Below are 19,260 nucleotides of genomic sequence, written 5' to 3' on the forward strand. Positions count from 1 at the left end.
TGATATATTATTGAAAAATATAAAAGATGAGTAATATCTGAAAGCCCACATCAGTGGAGCCTTTCAAGTGAACAGCAAAAAGACAGCCCTGCTCCAGAACTTACAAATACCTCCTTTATTCAAGGCAGAAAAGAAGTCTGCTGAACTACAAATTGATCGAATGGAGAAAGAACTACAGAAGAGTCATGAGCAAAACATTCTCTTAATTAGCAAACTTCACAAATCTGAACGAGAAGTCAATAACTTAGCTGCTAAAGTAAGTGCTTTTTATGATATCTGAAATCCATTTTTCATATCCCATTATATTTAAGTTTCTCTGTTTATGTTTTATAAGAAGAATCAAGTAACAAGAATCGAGTGTCTTCTGCTGTGACTCAAAATAGGTTTGTAATTTTTTCCCCCAGTTTCAGTTGGGAGATACAAAATATGTGACTTTACAGGAAAAACATCTCTGAAAGTATCTCTAAAGATGGTGGTTATGCTCCTTTTTATTTCATGTTCTAGATCTTTTTTTTTCCTAAACAAAACAGGGCTTGAAAAGGTGTCTTTCTCTTCATGGTTTTAGTACTGATGAAAATAGGCAGCCTTATGTGCTGGAAAGAAGCATTACTTTTTCATAAAGTGTGTAGAGTGCAATAGAGCTTTAAATTGCACAGCGTGGTTTGTTTGGCCTTTTTTTTTCCTTTTAATGGAGCTGTGGCTTCTGCAGATTTTAAAAGTATCCTCTGAATGGGCTGTGATAGCTCCAGGAAGGAAGCTGCATTGGAACTGCCAGCAGAGATTTAGGTTATGTTAGAAGCAGGATGGTCACATGAGCATCACATTCTTCTTGGGCCAATGCCTGTATAGCTTGTATGGGAACATCTCTGTACAGCACTGCATCATAGCATTTTCAGTAGATCATTGTCTTGCCACATGATTGAGTATCTTAGTTATTGGGTTGGCATCAGATGTTAGAGGTTTTAGTATGTTTTTGTATGTAGGTATTATTTTTGAGATCTTAGAGAAATGTTGAGAAAAATAATTAAAAAAAAATATATCTGGAGGATTCAAGTTCATGGAAAACCCTCAGGTGCTGAAGAAACTTGACATCACTTTTTAGTGTTTCATGATAATGAGGTAAATATGAATACTGGCTTCAGAGGTAATTTAGAATCACAGAATCACTTCCGCTGGAAGAGACCTTTAAGATCATTGAGTCCAGCCTTTGTCCCAGCCGTATCAACCACCAGACCATTTCCCTAAGTGCAACATCCACCTGTCTCTTAAACACCTTCAGGGACAGTGACTCCACCACCTCCCTGGGCAGCTCTTCCAATCCCTGACAGCCCCTTCACTAAAGAAATTCCTGCTCATATCCAGCCTGAACCTATCCTGGTGCAACTTGAGGCCGTTTCCTCTTGTTCTATGGCTTGTCAATACGCAGAACAGATCCCCACGTGGTTACAGCTTCCTTTCAGGTAGTTGTAGAGAGCAATAAGGTCTTCCCTGAGCCTTCTTTTCTCCAGGCTAAAAAGCCCCAGATCCCTCAGCTGTTCTTCATAGGAGACATACTCCAGATCCTTTCCTAGCCCTCCTCTGTATCCTCTACAGCACCTCAATGTCCTTCTTGTAGAGAGAGGCACAAAACTGGACACAGTATTTGAGGTACAGCTTCAACAAAGCTCAGTCCAGGGAAATAATCACTTCCCTGCTCCTACTGACAACATTATTCCTTATCCAGGCCATGATGCCATTGGCCTTCTTGGCCACCTGGGCACACTGCTGGCTCATATTCAGCTGCTTTTCAATCAACCTCCTGCTGCTGCGGGTTGTTGTGGCCCAAGTGCAGGAGCTGGCACTTGGCCTTGTTGAAACTCATGGCATTGGCCTTGCCCCAGCCATCCAGCCTATCTAAATCTCTCTGTAGAGCTTCCCTACCCTCAAGCAGGTCGACAGTTTTGTCTGGTTAGAGTGACCCCTCAGCTACACAAGTTAAAACCGACAGATCCTGTGTGCAGTTTCCTATGTGGTTATTTGAAAAAACAAGAAAAATGAAAACACTAGGAAACAGCTTTACCTTCAAATGTTGCACAGTGCTTGGATTGCTTTATGTACATTTGAGTCAGGATACGAGTCCTAATGAAACTTTATTCTAGAGAAGAGGAGACTGAAGGAGGATCTCATAAATATTTACAAGTATATAAATGGTGGGTGTGAGGAGGTTGGGCCCCCCGTTTTTTTCTATTGTATCTATCAACAGGACAAGGCATAATGGGATGAAGCTGGAACACAAAACATTCCATTGAAACATAAGGAAAAACTGTTTCACTGTTGAGGTGAGGGAACCCTGGCACAGGCTGCCCAGGGAGGGTGTGGAGTCTCCTGCTGTGGAGGTCTTCAAAACCCACCTGGACGCGTTCCTGTCAGACCTGATCTAGGTGGACCTGCTTCGGCAAGGGGTTGGACTAGATGATCTCTAAAGGTCTCTTCCAACTTCTACCATTCTATGATTCTATGATTCTATGAAACAATTCCATGGGTAAATATTAGCTTTCTGCTGCTTTTTATTCCCTTCTTTCTGGAGAGAATATTGGATAACAATTTTTTATCACATCTGTCAGTTCCTGGTACAAATTTACTCCAATGTGGGATATTTTTTTAATCTTTTTGGAGAGGCTTTAGTTAGTTCTGAGCTAACTGTAAAGCCAGTAACTTTGGTCTTGCATAACTAGCTGAATGCAGAATGACTTCAAGCTCTCTGACATGATGCTGTCCTACATTTCTGAAAATACTTTCAGAGTAAGTGACATGCACTTTGCATGGGTACAGCAGTTAATAATGTCATAATATGCCTCAAGGAAGATACAATACAGGAAGAAAATTTTGACTTCTACCACGCTGGTTCTTTAACAGTCTCAAATCAAATCAAAACAGGCTTTATGAGGCCCACTTATAAGTGTGAAGTATTTTATTTTGGCTGCTAATCCAACAAAGTTCTAATTTACAGTAGGAACAGGATATTCCTCTACCAGTATTTCAAGTCTTTGTATACAACGTGTCATACTTGACTCGCACAAATGAGGAACAGGAGGGGAAAACTTCTGCAAAATGTTTTTTGACTGAATGTTGATCAGAATATACAGAAAGCTGTTACAGTCTTTACATTGTTGTATCAACATGTGTTCTCTGCACACCTCCAGAAGTAGGAGAAAATGAATATGTTCAGTAGTGTTTCTTTCAGGGAGGAAAGTAGAAACTGATTTCTATACACACCTCCACTCCCTTCTGCACCCACTCAAACTTAGTCCTGAGCACAGGCACACTCATTTGTCTTCTGGATTTTGTGCCTTAAAAAAGCCACCTTAAATCTTTGCAAGTTACCTTGAAATGTTCCCAACTTAGTATTTAAGCAACCAAATCCACTGTGTAGTTACTTAATAAGCTACTATGTCATTCTTAACCTTTTGCCACTTGTATGTGCTAGCAGGTTGTAATTACATTTGTCATTGTGAATGGATTTTCATTATAAGCGCTTTCCTCTAGATATTTAATTCGCATTGACCGTGTAATTACTGCGTGCAAATGCCTAAACTATGGAAAGTTTCCATGCAAGCAGTCATTGTCTTTTGATTGGATGTTCTTCAAGCTCCTGTTTTCATCAGGCCATTTGATGTGTATGTCACAGCTGTAGAGAAGCATTGGAATTAAAACGCACTTTAAAACTACAAAGATCTGGGTTTTGAGAAAGTCGGGTAGTACTCCAGGAGGTGGGGGGACTGCAAGTAGCCACCCAAATGAAATTACTTGGGGGAGCAACTGCTAATCTAGTTTTGCATGTCAGTGTTTTGTTTCACTTAGGGAGATTAAATGTAACTTTATTTAGCTTGACTCTGGGATGGGGAAAAGAAAGGACTTAAGATATGTCCAAAGTAAGCATAGTCCATGATTATTTGGCAGATTTTCTTGTTAGCAAGGTGTCCCATGAAAAACTCACTGTAAAGCTGCAAATGTATACATATTTATCTTAGTTGTGGTTTTTTTTCTGCTTTCTAGGTAGAAGAACTTAAGCATTCACATAAACTGGAAGTAACCAATGTCAAACTTGAGGCAGCAAGAGCAAAGAGTGAGGTAGAAAGAGAGAGAAACAAGATCCAAAGTGAAATGGATGGTAATATCTGCAAATAATTTCTAATGATGTTTTTTGTAAGTTATAGTTAGAATACTACCAATATTTTTCCTCTAAACATTCCCCAGCAGCCTTCACTTTCTGGTCCAGGTCATAGATCTGACAGTTCGTTTTGTATCCCAAAAAACTGTGTTTCGCTGGGTCTGCTAGGTTAGGAGAGAAGAATTTTGTATTTCTGTAAACTAGTGCATCTGTGACACAATTACAGCATAGTGTGGTTCCAACCATGTACTTGAAATGGTTCTTTTTGCTGTTATTGCCAAATGCTAGAGTCTTTCACACTCTGTTTGAAACCACAGGGCTTCAGTGGTGGTTTTGTTTTCAGATTCTATCTGATGAATTGGTAACAATTGGGTAAGGCAGCTGTGTGAAGCAAAAGGCAGTTTTCAAATGATTCTTTGAAGAAAACAGGCAATGTTCTAAGCTACCTAATACATCTGAGTATGTAGACAGACAACTTGAAATAGCTTTCTAGAGTGAAAAGACCAAAGCTTCCTAGTGTTGATGGATCAGCAATCCCGAAAAACTTATCTACACAGGAATGTAGATAAGCAGGCACTTCTTTATTATGCAGAGCTCAGAAAATGCAGGGGATAGCTCCTCCATACTTGCTTTTTTGTTAGTTACCATTTACAGGGTTTTTATACACTTCAAACAAAAGAATCACATTTGCCAACAAAAGCATGCATAAAATGTCCATCTATCAATTTAGCCATTCAACTTGATTGGTTCCCAAACAACACAAAATTTCCAAACTCACACTGATTGGTCAAAAAAAGATATCAGTCCCTTTGGTTTAGTAACAACTAAGGTAACAGCCAAGGTAACCTAACGAATACATTTACCAGAGTCTTGTGGTTAAGGTAACTGCTAAAGTAACCTAACAAATACATTCACCAGGGTCTCCTGGCTAAGGTAACAGGTCCCTATCAGGTGTGGTAAGTAACTCTTGCAGTTTGATTCTTATGTGATTCAAACGAATACTTAATCAAGAGGTGTTTGAGTTATTTGCAAGTGTTTAGCTAATTGATTCAACTATTACTAGGTGATTAACAAGTGCTTAATGAGTGCTTGACTACTTATTGTGATGATAAGTTGTTAATTAAAATAATTGTGTATCTGCAACACTAGTACTAGCTATGTGTTCATGATTTCAATCACTACACAGCTTTTAAGTGGACTGACCTCACTGATTTGCCATAACCCCAATATAACCCCTTTGTTTTCCTGTGAGAGTTGTTCCTATTCACCGAGAGCAACTAAAAAGTGGCGTTTTCTCTACTGACAAAGCAAAATACTGTGAACTAAAAACGTTGGAGCCTATGAAATATGAAACTAAACACAGTGAGATTCCAGCCAAGCTGAACTTGCAGTGGAATCCAGTTTGCATCACTGAATTAGCATAATAACCAGGAGACACTGTCATAGCATCTTGGCTTATTTGCCAGTGAACACAAGTGTCAGGATCACAAGTTTTTCATTAGTGTCAGGCCTCTTTGCATCTTGCCTCTCCTTGTCCTTGCCTATGGAGTCACAATTTTAGACCAGTTTCAGGGGTAACCAGGCACTGGGCAGCAGAAATTTTTCCATAAAATAGAAAATAACATATTTTACTGCTTGACCTTTCTGTAGCTCTGATAATCACTTTTTGTTTTCAATCCAGACATGACTGTTTAGCAGAAATTGCTTTAGACTTTATAATGGTATCAACTTGGTATTTTGTATGTTAAAATAATAATAGACAGAGACTCAATATGATGTTTACTCTCCAAGAGGTTTTGAAGCGTTGCTGTTGAACGTAGAAAGGCTACATCCCTTCTGTTCTTCTGGGATGTTTTTCCTCATTCATTCTATGACCTGGCTTGTGATTGTTTTTCTTTTTTGAAATGCATTTTAGCAATTGATAAAGTTATTTTAAAACTAGATTTCATCAGACTGATATAAGTACTGACATTTAAACTTTTTAAAATGTGTAATGCAGGATTGCTGTCAGACAAGGAAGTTCTGAAAGCAGCTGCTGAGCGTCATAAGGTGCTTTTAGTAGAAAAGGATCGGGAGCTAATCCGTAAAGTTCAAGCTGCCAAAGAAGAAGTGTTTGAAAAACTTACAGCCTTACAGGATGAAAAGTATGTTTGTTGGTTTACTGCTCAACTTCTAAAAGAAGAGTGTTTTGAGTAACTTCTCAAAATGTCATTTTTTGGCAACTAAACACTTCTGGCATTTTGTGGTGACTCTTGTGCATGTCGGATCGTGTCTCAGGTTAGAACTCGAGAACAGATTAGCTGATCTAGAGAAGATGAAACTGGAACAAGATACTTGGCGACAATCTGAAAAGGACCGGTATGAGGAGAAACTACGTGTTGTACAGATGGCAGAAGAATCTGCCAAGAAGGAACTTCAGCGTTTGCGGTAGTGTGGCTTTTCTAACCTTCGCACAAATTTCTCTTTCTTTTCTTCCCCCCCCTCCCCAAATTTCTTTCCAATAGTCAGTATAAAAAGGTTACTTTTCATAGAGATTCATAGATATCTATTCATAGATACACAGGTGTTCATTACACAGAATTACCTTGGCATTGTGCAGAAAGAGGAGTGGATTTAAAATGTGCTCTTTAAAAAAAAGTTTTGTTTTTTTTTAATCCAAACCTTTACAAATTCCATGATTTCAATTAACATTTTAAAGACACCATTTTGCACTACTCTCCTTTATGAAAATGGGGTCCCTGTTGCCTGCTGACATAGCCCATGAGTTAGAGTAAGCTATTTCTCTTTCTGTGATGGCACCACATCAGCAACTGGCAAACTGGGACCCTAATATGGTACCTCTCTGGTACTCTACCATTGGTCAGTAGAGTTGTTTTACTATAGTATGAAAGTCAGTATGATAAATTGACCAAAAGTCACACTCCAAAAGCAAACAAATCAAGATATTTCTTACTTGTGTAGAAATTCAGTAATAAACACATCTTTCAGTCATTATTGAAATATGTATCAGCCATTTGAATTATCCAATGTGTTCTATTGTCTGCCTGATTAGTCTTCACATCTGTATTTTAATTACATAAACATTAAGATGTCTTATACCGTTTTAGATTAAAAATTCAACAGCAAGCTATTCAGACAGAGGAACTGGAAGAAAAGAGACATGAAATTGCTGATCTGAGACAGGTAAGGTTTTATTGCATTGCAGTGTTTTATAGAGAAATGCAAGCTCTCCTGCAATGACCATGTCCAGTGTTTGCAGATTAGATTGAGTCTTTAAAGCTTTTCCCCTCCTTGCCCCACCCCCCCCCAGAGGGACAAAATGCATGCAACAACAGATATGTTGTTGCAAAAGTGTTCAGCCCTCAGTCATGTTTTTCTGGACTTTTATAAATAGCTTACTGCTGTTTGCTTTGTGCATTTTGTGGGTACTGAGGATTTCAAAGCTGAATGTTTATAGACTGGTGTATTGCACACGGTTATGCACTATTTAACTGGAGAGTCAGTTTCCATGGAGACTTACAAATTGTTTCTAGGTAATGCTTTGCATTTACACTGCATCTCTCATCTGAGGTTCTTCAAGTGCTCAACAGATGTTTCACAAATGAATAAACTAGCGTAAAGAGGTGTATTTCAGTGTGAGTTGATGTCTGTGTTGAAAATAAACCTGAATTATTTTAGCTGCCACTCGCCTGTGTTGTTATTTGGGAGGTGGGAACGTAGCTGTACCACAGAGTGGTCTGCAAGCTGTGTGCACTCTGAGGCGTTGGTTTAGTCTTTTCCCTCCAGAAACTGGGGTATCTGGGCATCCCTGTGGAGAGAAAAAAGGGCAAGAGAAATCTTTCTTTTGATGTTCTTGCTGCAGAGGTTGGACTTCCCAGACTCTGCACTTACTTGACTTTGGGAACTGGCTGGTAAAGCCACGCCGGGCTGTAAGAGCCTCTGCGTTATGAGAGCAGAATCTAGGTAGCTCCACAGCTCTGCTCGGAAATGTTGTCTGGGGCTCTAGTTCTGTTCAGCCCTGGGGCTTAATGTTAGTTTTCTTAAGTTCTGGGGAACACATCAATGACTGAAGAAGAGTCCTCCCTCCCCCTCGTGTTTCCACTACAAGAGCAAACCTTCATTGTCTAGTAGTGATTTGCTGTAAACCTTCTGGAGAAAGTGTCAAATAAGGAGAAAAGTTAACAAAGAAGAAAGGCTTTTGAATGGAGCCAGTTGGTGTCTGCATTTTGTTCAGTCTCAATATCTCATCATTAATTGTTAGTCACTCACAAACCTTCTCAAATGGAAAAAATTCTTTTGTTTATAGCAAATTGACGACTTGCAGCTCCAGGTCACGTCACTTTCTCAATCAGAAAATGATTTGCTGGAGTCTAATCAGAAGCTGAAGGAAAAAACAGAGAGGTTGAAACAAGAATGTCAACATGCAAGGACTCAGGCAGAAAAAGCTCAACTGGAAACAGAGAAGTAATCTTTTTCTTCCTTTTTGGCTTTACTTTTCATATTGCTTGTGTTCTTTTCACATGGATTACTTAACTATGGACTGTGGGTTCCGAATGAAGTTGGAAATGTAACCTGAACAGGAAATATCAGACAATTGTAAACAATGGCTACACCTTGTGTTATGCAGTGTGCATAAGAACCTTGCTTGTGGTAACTTAAAAAATAATTTTGCTTCCATTCATGTCTGTTCCAATTAATTACTGGCTAGTGAAATACACCTTTTGTATGAAATTAAATCCTATTCATAGTGAAGTGAATGTCAAATTTAATGAAAGCTTCAGTGGATCTAGACTTTCACACACAGATCTCTCAAGTGTGTTCAAGCATTAAGGGTGAAAAAGGCATATAAATGTTGTATTATGCTTTGATAAGGTTTCAAGCACACCGTCTGTATCTGTGTGTATATCTATATTTGTTTCCCTTCCTATTAGATCCTTCTGGCTGACCGAAGACAAATAAAATTTGCAACCTGCTCTAGGTGAACCTACTGTAGCGGAGGGGTTGGACTAGACAATCTTTAGGGGTCCCTTCCAACCCTGACCATTCTGTGATTCTGTGAAAATCTTACAGGAGGCCTCCTAGTTGCTCTCATCAGAATTAAAAATAATCACTTTCATTTTTTTGCACAAGCTTGACCACATACCATGAAAACATGCTAATAAACGCTGAAGGAAACCAAACCTTGTTGAGATGCCATAAAGAAATTAACAGTTTCCTGAAAATTAAAAATGCTTTTGTCAGTCTATCTGAAATGGCTGTTCAGTATTGGCAAGCCTCATAACCAAATATTTGTTGAACTTGTGGCAGATTGTTGGGTGGTGGGTTTTTTAAAAAACTGAGCATCCCAAATTATATCTTCTGGAAGTTTTCTATTTCATGTGGCATATTTTTGTTTGTTTGTTTAAACATTTCTTTTGCTATAAATTCATGCTGCAATTGTGTTGTTGCCATTTGTTTAAGTATTGCTTTTCAGCTTAACATTGCAAGGCATAACAAGCACTGGGACTGCAGAGTATGTTCAATGGTTAGTAGCATGTGAAATACATTGGATGCTTACTTCAGGAGGATGTATTCACATTTTTAGTGAGACTGTCAATGTCTTTTATGAGTTTATGGGCCAAAGACCACTCAGGAGTAGGTTTTCTTGGGAAGGCAGTGGAAGAAACTTGGCAGTCCTCAGAGGTCTTTGTGTAATGGGTGATGCAGCAAGGCTGATACTGCAGAAATTAAGCAGCTTTTCAGGCTACACCCAAGCCCTCCACGTCTGTCATACTGTTAACCTTGAGCTTTGGGACATGTTTCCATTATTTTTCTGACTCTGTGGGTGGTAGGGCTTCCTTCCTCAGTTCAGTAATTTCTACCAGCGTGAACTCCAAGAGTTAAGTTGCACCAAAGTTACTTGGCTTAAAGAGGAAGTGAAACAGAGACCAAAAGATAAGAAAGTCTCAGATGAAAAGTGTCAGATAAATAAAATAATACCAGTTGAGCCATAAGTAAGGCAGCTGCCTGCCTGGCTGTGGCAATCTTAGGCTTGGAAGTGAAAATGTGAAATGAGAAAAAGGGCTGAAGGCAAATTATGAGACTGATACAGATCAGAGATGAGCTCAAGCAGGCACTTGTTAAGCATTTCAGGAACAGCATTAGTGGGATAGAAAAGAAAAAACCCCACCTTATGACTTTTATTAACCACTGTTCAAATGAAAATCTTCTGCTGTTAAGCAGTACTTTTTGAGAAAGCTCTTTGGTTCCTGGGCAGTAGTAGTTGTTTAGAGCAACAACAGCAAGGTACAAACCACACTGGGTCTACTAAAAGAACAGCGATGAGTAGCAAGGGGGCCGGGATCTTGGTTCTGATACGGGAACTCTACGGTGGGGAAAGAAAAGGCTGTTTGGTGAGAAATTTATGGAGATTGTATGAATCCCTGTAGCGACACTGCATCACATCCAGTCCCAAATGGGATGGATGCACTGATCCCAAGCCTTGGAGTCTATTTGTTAAACACCGCTGCTCAGAATGTCAGCATTTGAGAGAGTTTTTTGTAGTAATGTAGTTAAATATGCAGTTAGCTCTTGACTACTGTTACCTGAAATGGAGACAGCCCAAACACACACAGCAGCAGAGAAACTGTCTGGTTTCACATGCACAGCTAGAGAACACAGCCTCATTTTGGTGTGTTTTAACCATGCAAAAGCCTGAACAGGTAACATGCGCCGCGGGTGGGGTGTGTGTAGCTGGAATGTGGAGCCTCCTCTTGAGTTGGTGTTTGTTCTGTTCGGGAGCAGATCATTCAATTATATAGAGAGAGGGGTTGTGAAATGATGCATCTCTTTTAAGAGCCTCAAGACACCAATCAGAAGCAGTGCTTTGTCTACATAACTTCTTAATATTCTAATCTTTTCAAAGGACTTTAGAACACCAGCGGATGGAATGGCTGGAGGAGAAGCGTGTGCTTACTCAGCACATGACGGAGAAAGAGGAGAAGTACAACCAAATGAAGAACAGGCTATCCCGAGCTGCTGTGGCCCAGAAGAAGGCAGGTTCACTCTTCCTTTATGAATGATCCAGCTTGTGAGAAGTTGAGCTTTTGTGTGCAGGGAAATATGTGTGTGTGTGTACACATGATTATTTAAGAGGTGGGGCCTGATTACTAAACATGATGCTTTGGATACTGGGCAAATGATGTTTTACTTTTCCTTGATGGAATATTATAACTTTTTTATGACATAACTTGAAATGAAAAGCTGATTAGTTGCCTGTAAAAGCTCAAGATTAATTGGCAGTTTTACACATTGGACACATATACGTTCTGAAACCTACCAGCAGCTTTTAAGGTTGTAAAAAAAAAAACCCAACAACCGAAAACCAAAGTGTACTTTTTTTGGCTCATGTTTATACTTATTTACACCTGGTCATTTGACAAATGAGCTTTGAATTCTCAAACTACAGGAAGTGTTTGTCAGTCCAGTTAGTCACCGAACAAGGGCCTGGCAGCTCCTCAGCTTTTGGTGGCAGCTATGGGTCACTTCCCATCTCTTCTGGCTCCTATTGTGGGGACTCAGCACCTCTCCTTAAGGAAGGAAACTCCTAAAATCTGTCACAGCATGAAACCATGTACAGTGTAGATTTAATTGTTAATCTAATCTATGAAAGCCTTACTTAGCTGTTTGAAATGTCTGTTTGACAGAGAAAGACTCTCAATGATAATAAACACAGGAGGATGCAAGAGAAACTAGAACTTTTGGAAGCCAAGATAGAACAACTAGAAACAGAAAATCAGGTATTAAATAGGTAATAAACTTTGCTCTTTTTTTGTAGCTTGAAAAATGATATATGCTCAAGATCTGACTTGCAGCTCTGAAGTACTTTTGGAGATACATGACAGTTTAGTAACGAGAGTGCAGTCTAATGGCATGTTCAGCACTAGGATTCTTTGAGTGGAATCCCTTTAGGATGGACAGGTGAGAGTTTACAAGGCAACTGCAGGACCATCTCTTCAGGAAGACACAAAGGGAAAATATCAGATAGATGCAGTTGCAGGAATCCCTTCTAAAGAGGGAAATGAAGAAAGACTTTGCAATGGCAAGCCAAACACACTTAGTGTCCTCTTTGCAAGACAAACTCCTATCTTTTTTTTTCTCTTCGCTGGGCACCTGTGGAAGGCTTGAGTCAATTTGATGTGATTCCTGTGGCTCTCAACTGTGAATGCCATTGAAAGCTTAATTGAGCCCACATGAATTCTAATCTGTAATATGGCAGGGAGCTCCATGTGCTGGGAGGGACTTTTGGACATTTAGGCAGAAGAATATACACAGGTCTTCTACCTTCCAATTCTTCTGGTATGTGTTTTTTTTTTCTTTACAGGGATATTAGAGAACAGAGCTACTTGTGGCGAGGCAGGCTTCTGTGCCAGGATAGTAAAGGTTTGGAGCAATAAGAAATCTTCTCTTTCCTAGGCAGAATGTTTCCTACGAAGAATACACCCGGCTCCAGAGGAGACTGAAGGACTTGCAACGTCGGCACAATGAGTTCCGGAGCTTGATTCTGAATCCAAACATGCTGTCAGTCCCTCCAGGAAGTGTCCTGTCCCCAGCCGCCTTGCCTCCTGGGCCTGAACTGGCCTTCCCCCTTCTCCAGGTGCTGGGCTATGAAAATGATAACACAAAAGAGAGTACTTAGAACAGTCCTTTGTGGTAGTCCATAGTCTTAAGGAAGGAGTATTTGATGCTTGAACAGAGGAGGGAAACGAATGAGTGCTTCTAGTGAAGTCCTCTTCCTTATGATAGGAAGGAGCACTAGAAAGTCACTATATGTTACAGAATGTAACAAATGGTCAGTCTCTCTGTACTTTTCATCCTTCTCCTTGAGAGGTTTTAAATAGCTCCTTCGGACAAGAAATACCACAGTGGTGCTGTAACACCATGCTTTTGTTTTTAAAAAGCAGTGCTCTTGATTTCTTGTGTGGTTAGGAGAATTTTACTGTGGTGAGCTGCTGAGGTTGAAAATCTCTCTGGCTGAGGCTGACCAGGCTGACTTGAGAGTCTTGATAACAGACCTGGAGTCACCTGACAGGGAGAGCACCTGCATGTGTATTTCTTGCCGAGAACGATACCCACAAAACATGTAGGAGAAACATTTCATGAATAAGGGTATTTGGGACTTCACAACATTCATTAAAAATCACTAGGAAATTACTGATGGTTTTGGTCCCTCCTAGCTGTGCAGAATATAAGAACCAGTTGTGTTTTTTAAATTTGAAGGAGGAGCAGCATCAGAGAGAGCTTTCCCTGCTCCGAAAACGGCTGGAAGACCTTGAAACCACGCAGAGAAAGCAGCTGGAAGACCTCGGGCTGCCCCGAGAGCGCACAGTGGCAGCAGACGGCTCTGACAGAGCTGAGGTCACCCCCGCGGACACCCCATGAATCCCCAGGCTCTGCCTGCTGGCCCCAGGCAATGGCTTTGCCTTAGATGAGCTCAATGTTTTGCCAAAAGCAGGCTGGTATGTGCCTGAGCAGCATCAAATATCCCCTGCAGAGTTTTGTATTCATGTTTGATAGGCTGTCAGGTATCATCTACTACAACGGTTCAAAGTAAAAGCACTGACAGACTAACTGCGTTTTTAAGTGTTTCTATGGAAATGAGGTATCATTAGCTTGAGGGCAAAACATATGAAATAATCTCATCACACGAAACTTTAAAACAAGGTTTGGATTGTGCTCACCTTTAACATAAAAATGATTTGCTAAATCCTTTAAAAAATTATTTGATAATATCCTCTTACTCCTTCAATATGGATGTTACCGTATCAGGAGTTTGTTGGGTTGCCGGCTGTTAATACTGCTGTGATCTATAGTTGTTTTGAGGTTCCCATGAAGGTAAAGAAGATGAAATTAAACAGAAATGGAAAAAGTGCTGAAAACTTCTATTTGTTACCTTTGAGGATGTGCCTTCTAATTTTATAACAGGAATAAGCAATAATTTGGGTTTGTTATTACGAAAATGTAAGTTTGTTGCTACTGTTATTTGTTTACTCAACTACAATAACATTATTTATTCTGGTTTAATGTTTGTTTGGGTGTTTTTCCCCTTCATTATCAGTTCTGTTCTATAGTAATGAATTATCTTTTGTTTCTGGCTGAGAGTGCTTTACAAGTATGATCACATTAGGGCATTCAATCAGGAAACCAGAAACAATAGCATGCAGATTAAGTGGTCAGTCACAATACTTGATAATCAAATGCTTAAGGCTGTGTGTGCTGTGAACAGATACTGAGTAAATACTAATACCAAACATTTAAAGACGCATTTGTGCTAGCATATGTGTCCCAGTGAATATTTTGTAACGTGTTACAAAGCTCAGAACTTACATAAATGCACTTGATATATAGTCACTGGAAATATATCATCAGCTGTTTTAATAACGGAAACGTTGCCTTTGTCAGCATGGTGAATTTTGGACTCAATGTCACAAAGTAGAGCTTCAGGATACATTTTATAGGGGAGGAACACAACATCTATTGACCCATTCAGGTTACTAGAATTTCCAATACATTTGCCAATTGGTGAGGTAAGAGCGATTAATATAGGGAACAAGGGGACAAAAGACTGGAAGCTGCAATAAGCAACACAATGACACTCTGTAAGTCACAAGAAACAAACATGCATAATAACTAGGTGCACATACCTGATTTTTGGCAGGGAAACTTAGCAGGATTTTCAGATCTTTGTCAGGTGCATGTGAAATGTTATACCAACCCTTTATGCTGTTTGAACGTGTACAATTTTCTTTTAATGTGCACCTAGAAGTATACACAAAATTATGCTAGCCTTTGACTTCACCACACTTCAACTTATTTAATGTTCCATAATTTTCATGTAAAAGATTAAGATTTTCTTTACAGGAATATGGTTATAACTGCAACAAGCTTCAGGAAAACAATCAGGAAAATCTTCTTATCAAAATAAACTACAATGCACTTATACAAACTCTACAGTCCTGATTATGTCTATGAGACTCAAGCACATATTAGATGCTTGGCCAGTAACAGTGGGCTTGGTAGCCTGGGAAAGAACTCATCACCCCCAACTTGATTGCTGCATTGTACAGCTCTAGATCTGACCCCCTTCCCTCAGTTCTCTCTGCACTCAGTGGAGAAAAATATGCTCTTTCAAGGTGCAATTCACCTAACCTATTTTAGTCATTCATACAAAACTGCAATGAATCACGCTATAGAAACTGCTTATTCTCTCCAAGCAGCTTAAGAGGAGATGAGGGTGAAGCTCAGATGTAGAACTATGCTACAGATGCATGCGGTTGATGAGATGCATCTTCCATCCAATCTCCTCTGTCATCCATTGATGCGAATGGTAATCTTGCCCTTTTATGTCAGTGCACTTGGTTAAAAACACTGTGTTTGAAAAGGTAGTTCAAAATAGATTTCTCTGTCTTCAAGAATAAAATCCATTTAGAAGTAGGATGGCACAAGTAAAAATGTCACAGGTGCCAAACTATAGGAAACATAAACTATACCACCGAAAATTAAGGAAGAATGAGGGAACACTGGGATAAGCAAGTGCTACAAAATGACACATATTATAAACATGTGGTGAGAAGAAGAGAACATGGGCATACAAATCAGATGGACAGTCATTGCATTTGAAAGGTGAATCCTTACAATGCCGTCTCCTGTGGACAGTTAATGAACAATCAGATTAACTCCAAGTAATTTCATATAGCTGGCAACTGAAGACAAGTGCCAACTACATCTATTTTAGTATTTTATTCAAGATTGAATGTGTATAAATAAATAAATGTAGCAGTTAATATTGTTTCAATAATACTACTTTTCTACCAAATCTAGAAGCATATGTAGATAATCAAGTGACCAGTGACAGGTATCTTAATGAACTATTCCTTCACTGAAAACTAGAAATGAGTAAATACTTGCAAAGGACAGCCCAGAAGCACTACAGAAACATATTTCTCAAGCAATGTTTTTTCTCTCCATCAGAATAACACAAGAATGACTTTCAAGAAAAAAAATCCACTTCTTTCCAAAGCACCCGGAACAACCCCACACCCCACAGAAACCAGAGGGCCGCCTTCTCTTCTCTGTAGATCAAGGCATTGGCAACTGGAATGCAGTTAAGCACAAGGTCACTTCCTTTGTGGTATAAGTCAGGAAACTGAGTTGCTGCTGCACAAGAACCTAATGGGCCTTTGCATTGTAATACATTCAGGTCACAACTATACCGAAAGAAACTGGGACTCTGCCTGCCATATTTCAAATTATCTGTACTAGGGCAAATTTCAGTCTCATTTATCTCTCTCTTCACCTTACTGAGATCACGAAGGTCCATTAGCACCACAGTTTTAGAAGCAGAAAGGATGGGATCTGTCATCAACAGATGTGCATACACCAGATGCTCACATATATATGGGTAGGTGACTTTCACTGACATCCTGTAGTTTCTGACAGGCTGAACATCATGTTGAAGATGCAAGGCAACCCATTTGCTATACCTGGCACTAAGTAAGTGTGTGCATTTTCAGTGATACTACTATTAAAACTATTTTCAAATAATATTGTTTAGGAAAGTTGCATATTCAAAACTGTCCTGGAACAAAGTTATTTGCTGCCTTAGACTTCCCGAGCAGAGAAATTATTTCCCTCATCTAGAATGAAGAATTTGAGAAATTAATGGCAAAAAAAGTAAAGTCACCCTGGATCCAGGGTGATGCTTGTCTTTATGACAGGAAAAATGTGGCTTCTGTTGCTCTAAAGTATGACCTTTAACACCGAAACAACGTGCTATGGAAAATGGCTATTTCATGGAGAGCAGTTGCAAAGGGGTGGTAGAGCATCTGATGATGGTCCTCAGCATAAATTCTCAAAATTGCCCTGCACAGGCCAAGAGTAACATCAATTCACCTCACCTGAGGATGATATTATTTTCTTGTATCCCTGTTTCTAGACAACTGATATTACTTGCAAGCACACGGGAATGAATATAATGGAAAATGTTATTTGTAAACCCCATGGTTGTGAAAATTAACCTCTAGATTCAGACAATTACAAGGTTTGGCTTTCTTGGAAAGGTGGACTGGGCTGGAGCCTATGCAAGTAGGAAGGTATGAGGCACCAAAACCTAGGATAAGATTTCAGACATGGATAGCTGTGTGTAGAGAGAAAAGCAGAGACTATTTAAATCTTTCACAGCAAGCTAGTTCTTCATGTTACTAAAGAGTCCTCTTCAAAACTAGGATCAATGCAGCACAGCCTTCTTGTGTGTTAAACACTCCTTTAATTTTCATGTCATCAGCAAACTTGTTGAGGGTACCCTGTCACCTCATCCAAGGTCATTGATGAACATGTTGAATAAGACTGGCCCCAGAACTGACCCTTAACACACTCTTGACAGAAACTTTAGGAACTGAGCTTGCATTTCATGTAGTTGTGATCCCTTCAGTTAGTGAGTGTGCAGATCTACCATCTGTGTGGGTGTAAATTTGGAAAAACTCTTCTCCGTGTGATTACAATGGGGCCAATGTAATGGAAAAAGAAGGGTAACAAAGCTGGTGAAGGGTCTGGACAACAAGTCCTAAGAGACAAAAGTGGGGTGTTTAGTCTGGAGAAGAGGAGGCTCTGGGGAGAAGTTATTGCTCTCTACAACTACCTGAAAGGACGTTGTAGTGAGGTGGGAGTTGGTCTTTTCTCCCAAGTAACAAGCAGCAGGACAAGAGGAAACAGCTGCAAGTTCTGCCAGGGGACATTCAGATTGGGTATTAGGAAAAGTTTGCTCACTGAAAGGGCTGTTAAACACTGGCACAAGCTGCCCAGGGAAGTGATTGTTACCATCCCTGGAAGTATTTAAAAGACTGAGGGGCATGGTTTAGTGGTGGATACAGCAGTGCTGGGTTAACAGAGCTGATGATCTTGAAGTTCTTTTCCAGCCTGAATGATTCTGTGATTCTGTGAAATGAAAGCACAGTCAGGACTGCAGCTTGTAATGTACGAGAGCAATATACGTGGATGTGAAATCTCCTTGTAGTCCAATAAATTCCCGCAGTATTTTTCTATTGAATACCATTTTAAGAAATTGGTACTGGTCTGGGAAACATCTTTTTTCCCTATAGCACAGACACATGGTTAAAAGGGAAGGATGCAGAAGATCAGTATTTATAAGCACGAGACACTCCATGTACATACTGAGCAGAAGAGAACACACCACCTGTGTGAACAGCAGTCCCACACAGCACAGAGCCTGAGTAACTGCTTCATAAACTGCCTCATGCTGTATATCTCCTGTTGTCTTAAGTGCTAAAAATTACTTTCCAGTCCTACTGAGCTCAACAGTAAAACGTTTTTTTCTCAACAACCTACACATAGCAATGTATTGTTTTAACTCTCCACCACCAACAGCACAGTCATAGATATCTTTGATGCAATTGTATGAGCAAATGAAAGTGTTTGCACGCTTTCAGGTTCTGCTGACTCAGGGACTGAGCAGAGCTTGTACTCTTAACACTCCTACTCCCAGGGGCCTCTGTCTTGATATTGATATGGATTCAGGTCAAGGTGACATAACCTAAGTATGGATTAAACTGGAGGTATGGCCAGCAGCATGTGTGCATAACAGCAAACCCCTGCCCTAAAGATACACCACTGGGCTACTGAAGCTTGAGGATTTATCTTATCTGGCAACTATTTTCAGCTTGCTCAACTGAGACAGCAAGGAAGTCTAAACAAGCTTTCAAACTCACCCAGAAATTTTCTGTACATATTTTGTAGATCTTTGTATGTTGCTTTCTCTATGTGAGGGTGAAATTTGCTGCTCCATGAAATGCTGATCTACCCATAACTAATATGATGACATTTAAAGAGACATTTAAAAAAACCTTGAGGTGTCTCACACGAAATGATGCAACTTTAACTTGAGACCTACAGTGAGTTTAAATGGTGTACTTTAAAGAGACTTTATTTTTTTTGTAAAATAAACTCCTGAGGTCTGTAGCTGCATAAATTTCTGTTCCTACAAAAAGCCAGTATTGTGGGAAAAATTCCACAAAGGAGAATTTTTCACTGCTGAAATAATCCATTATATTATGAAG

The 19,260-nt window shown here is 39.7% G+C and overlaps 1 protein-coding gene across 3 annotated transcripts in view; it reads left to right on the forward strand.

Moving 5' to 3' along the window:
* Positions 1 to 14,120, forward strand: part of LOC133624983 (centrosomal protein of 83 kDa-like) — a 28,523-nt gene extending 14,403 nt beyond the window's left edge. For 2 of the 3 annotated variants that reach the window (XM_061991066.1, XM_061991140.1), the window contains exons 7-14: positions 125 to 256; positions 4,036 to 4,150; positions 6,150 to 6,294; positions 6,428 to 6,577; positions 7,258 to 7,333; positions 8,457 to 8,614; positions 11,055 to 11,188; positions 12,609 to 12,754. In XM_061991066.1, the coding sequence (XP_061847050.1) occupies positions 125 to 256; positions 4,036 to 4,150; positions 6,150 to 6,294; positions 6,428 to 6,577; positions 7,258 to 7,333; positions 8,457 to 8,614; positions 11,055 to 11,188; positions 12,609 to 12,676 (978 nt within the window). In that variant the 3' untranslated portion in view covers positions 12,677 to 12,754. Of the gene's footprint in view, positions 1 to 124; positions 257 to 4,035; positions 4,151 to 6,149; positions 6,295 to 6,427; positions 6,578 to 7,257; positions 7,334 to 8,456; positions 8,615 to 11,054; positions 11,189 to 11,835; positions 11,940 to 12,604; positions 12,786 to 13,408 lie in introns of those variants that run through there. The other variant, XM_061991229.1, reaches the window with a different exon arrangement.
* Positions 14,121 to 19,260: the final 5,140 nt, after the last annotated feature.

Source organism: Colius striatus, chromosome 1 (assembly GCF_028858725.1).
Source record: "Colius striatus isolate bColStr4 chromosome 1, bColStr4.1.hap1, whole genome shotgun sequence".
NCBI classification, from domain to species: Eukaryota; Metazoa; Chordata; class Aves; order Coliiformes; family Coliidae; genus Colius; species Colius striatus.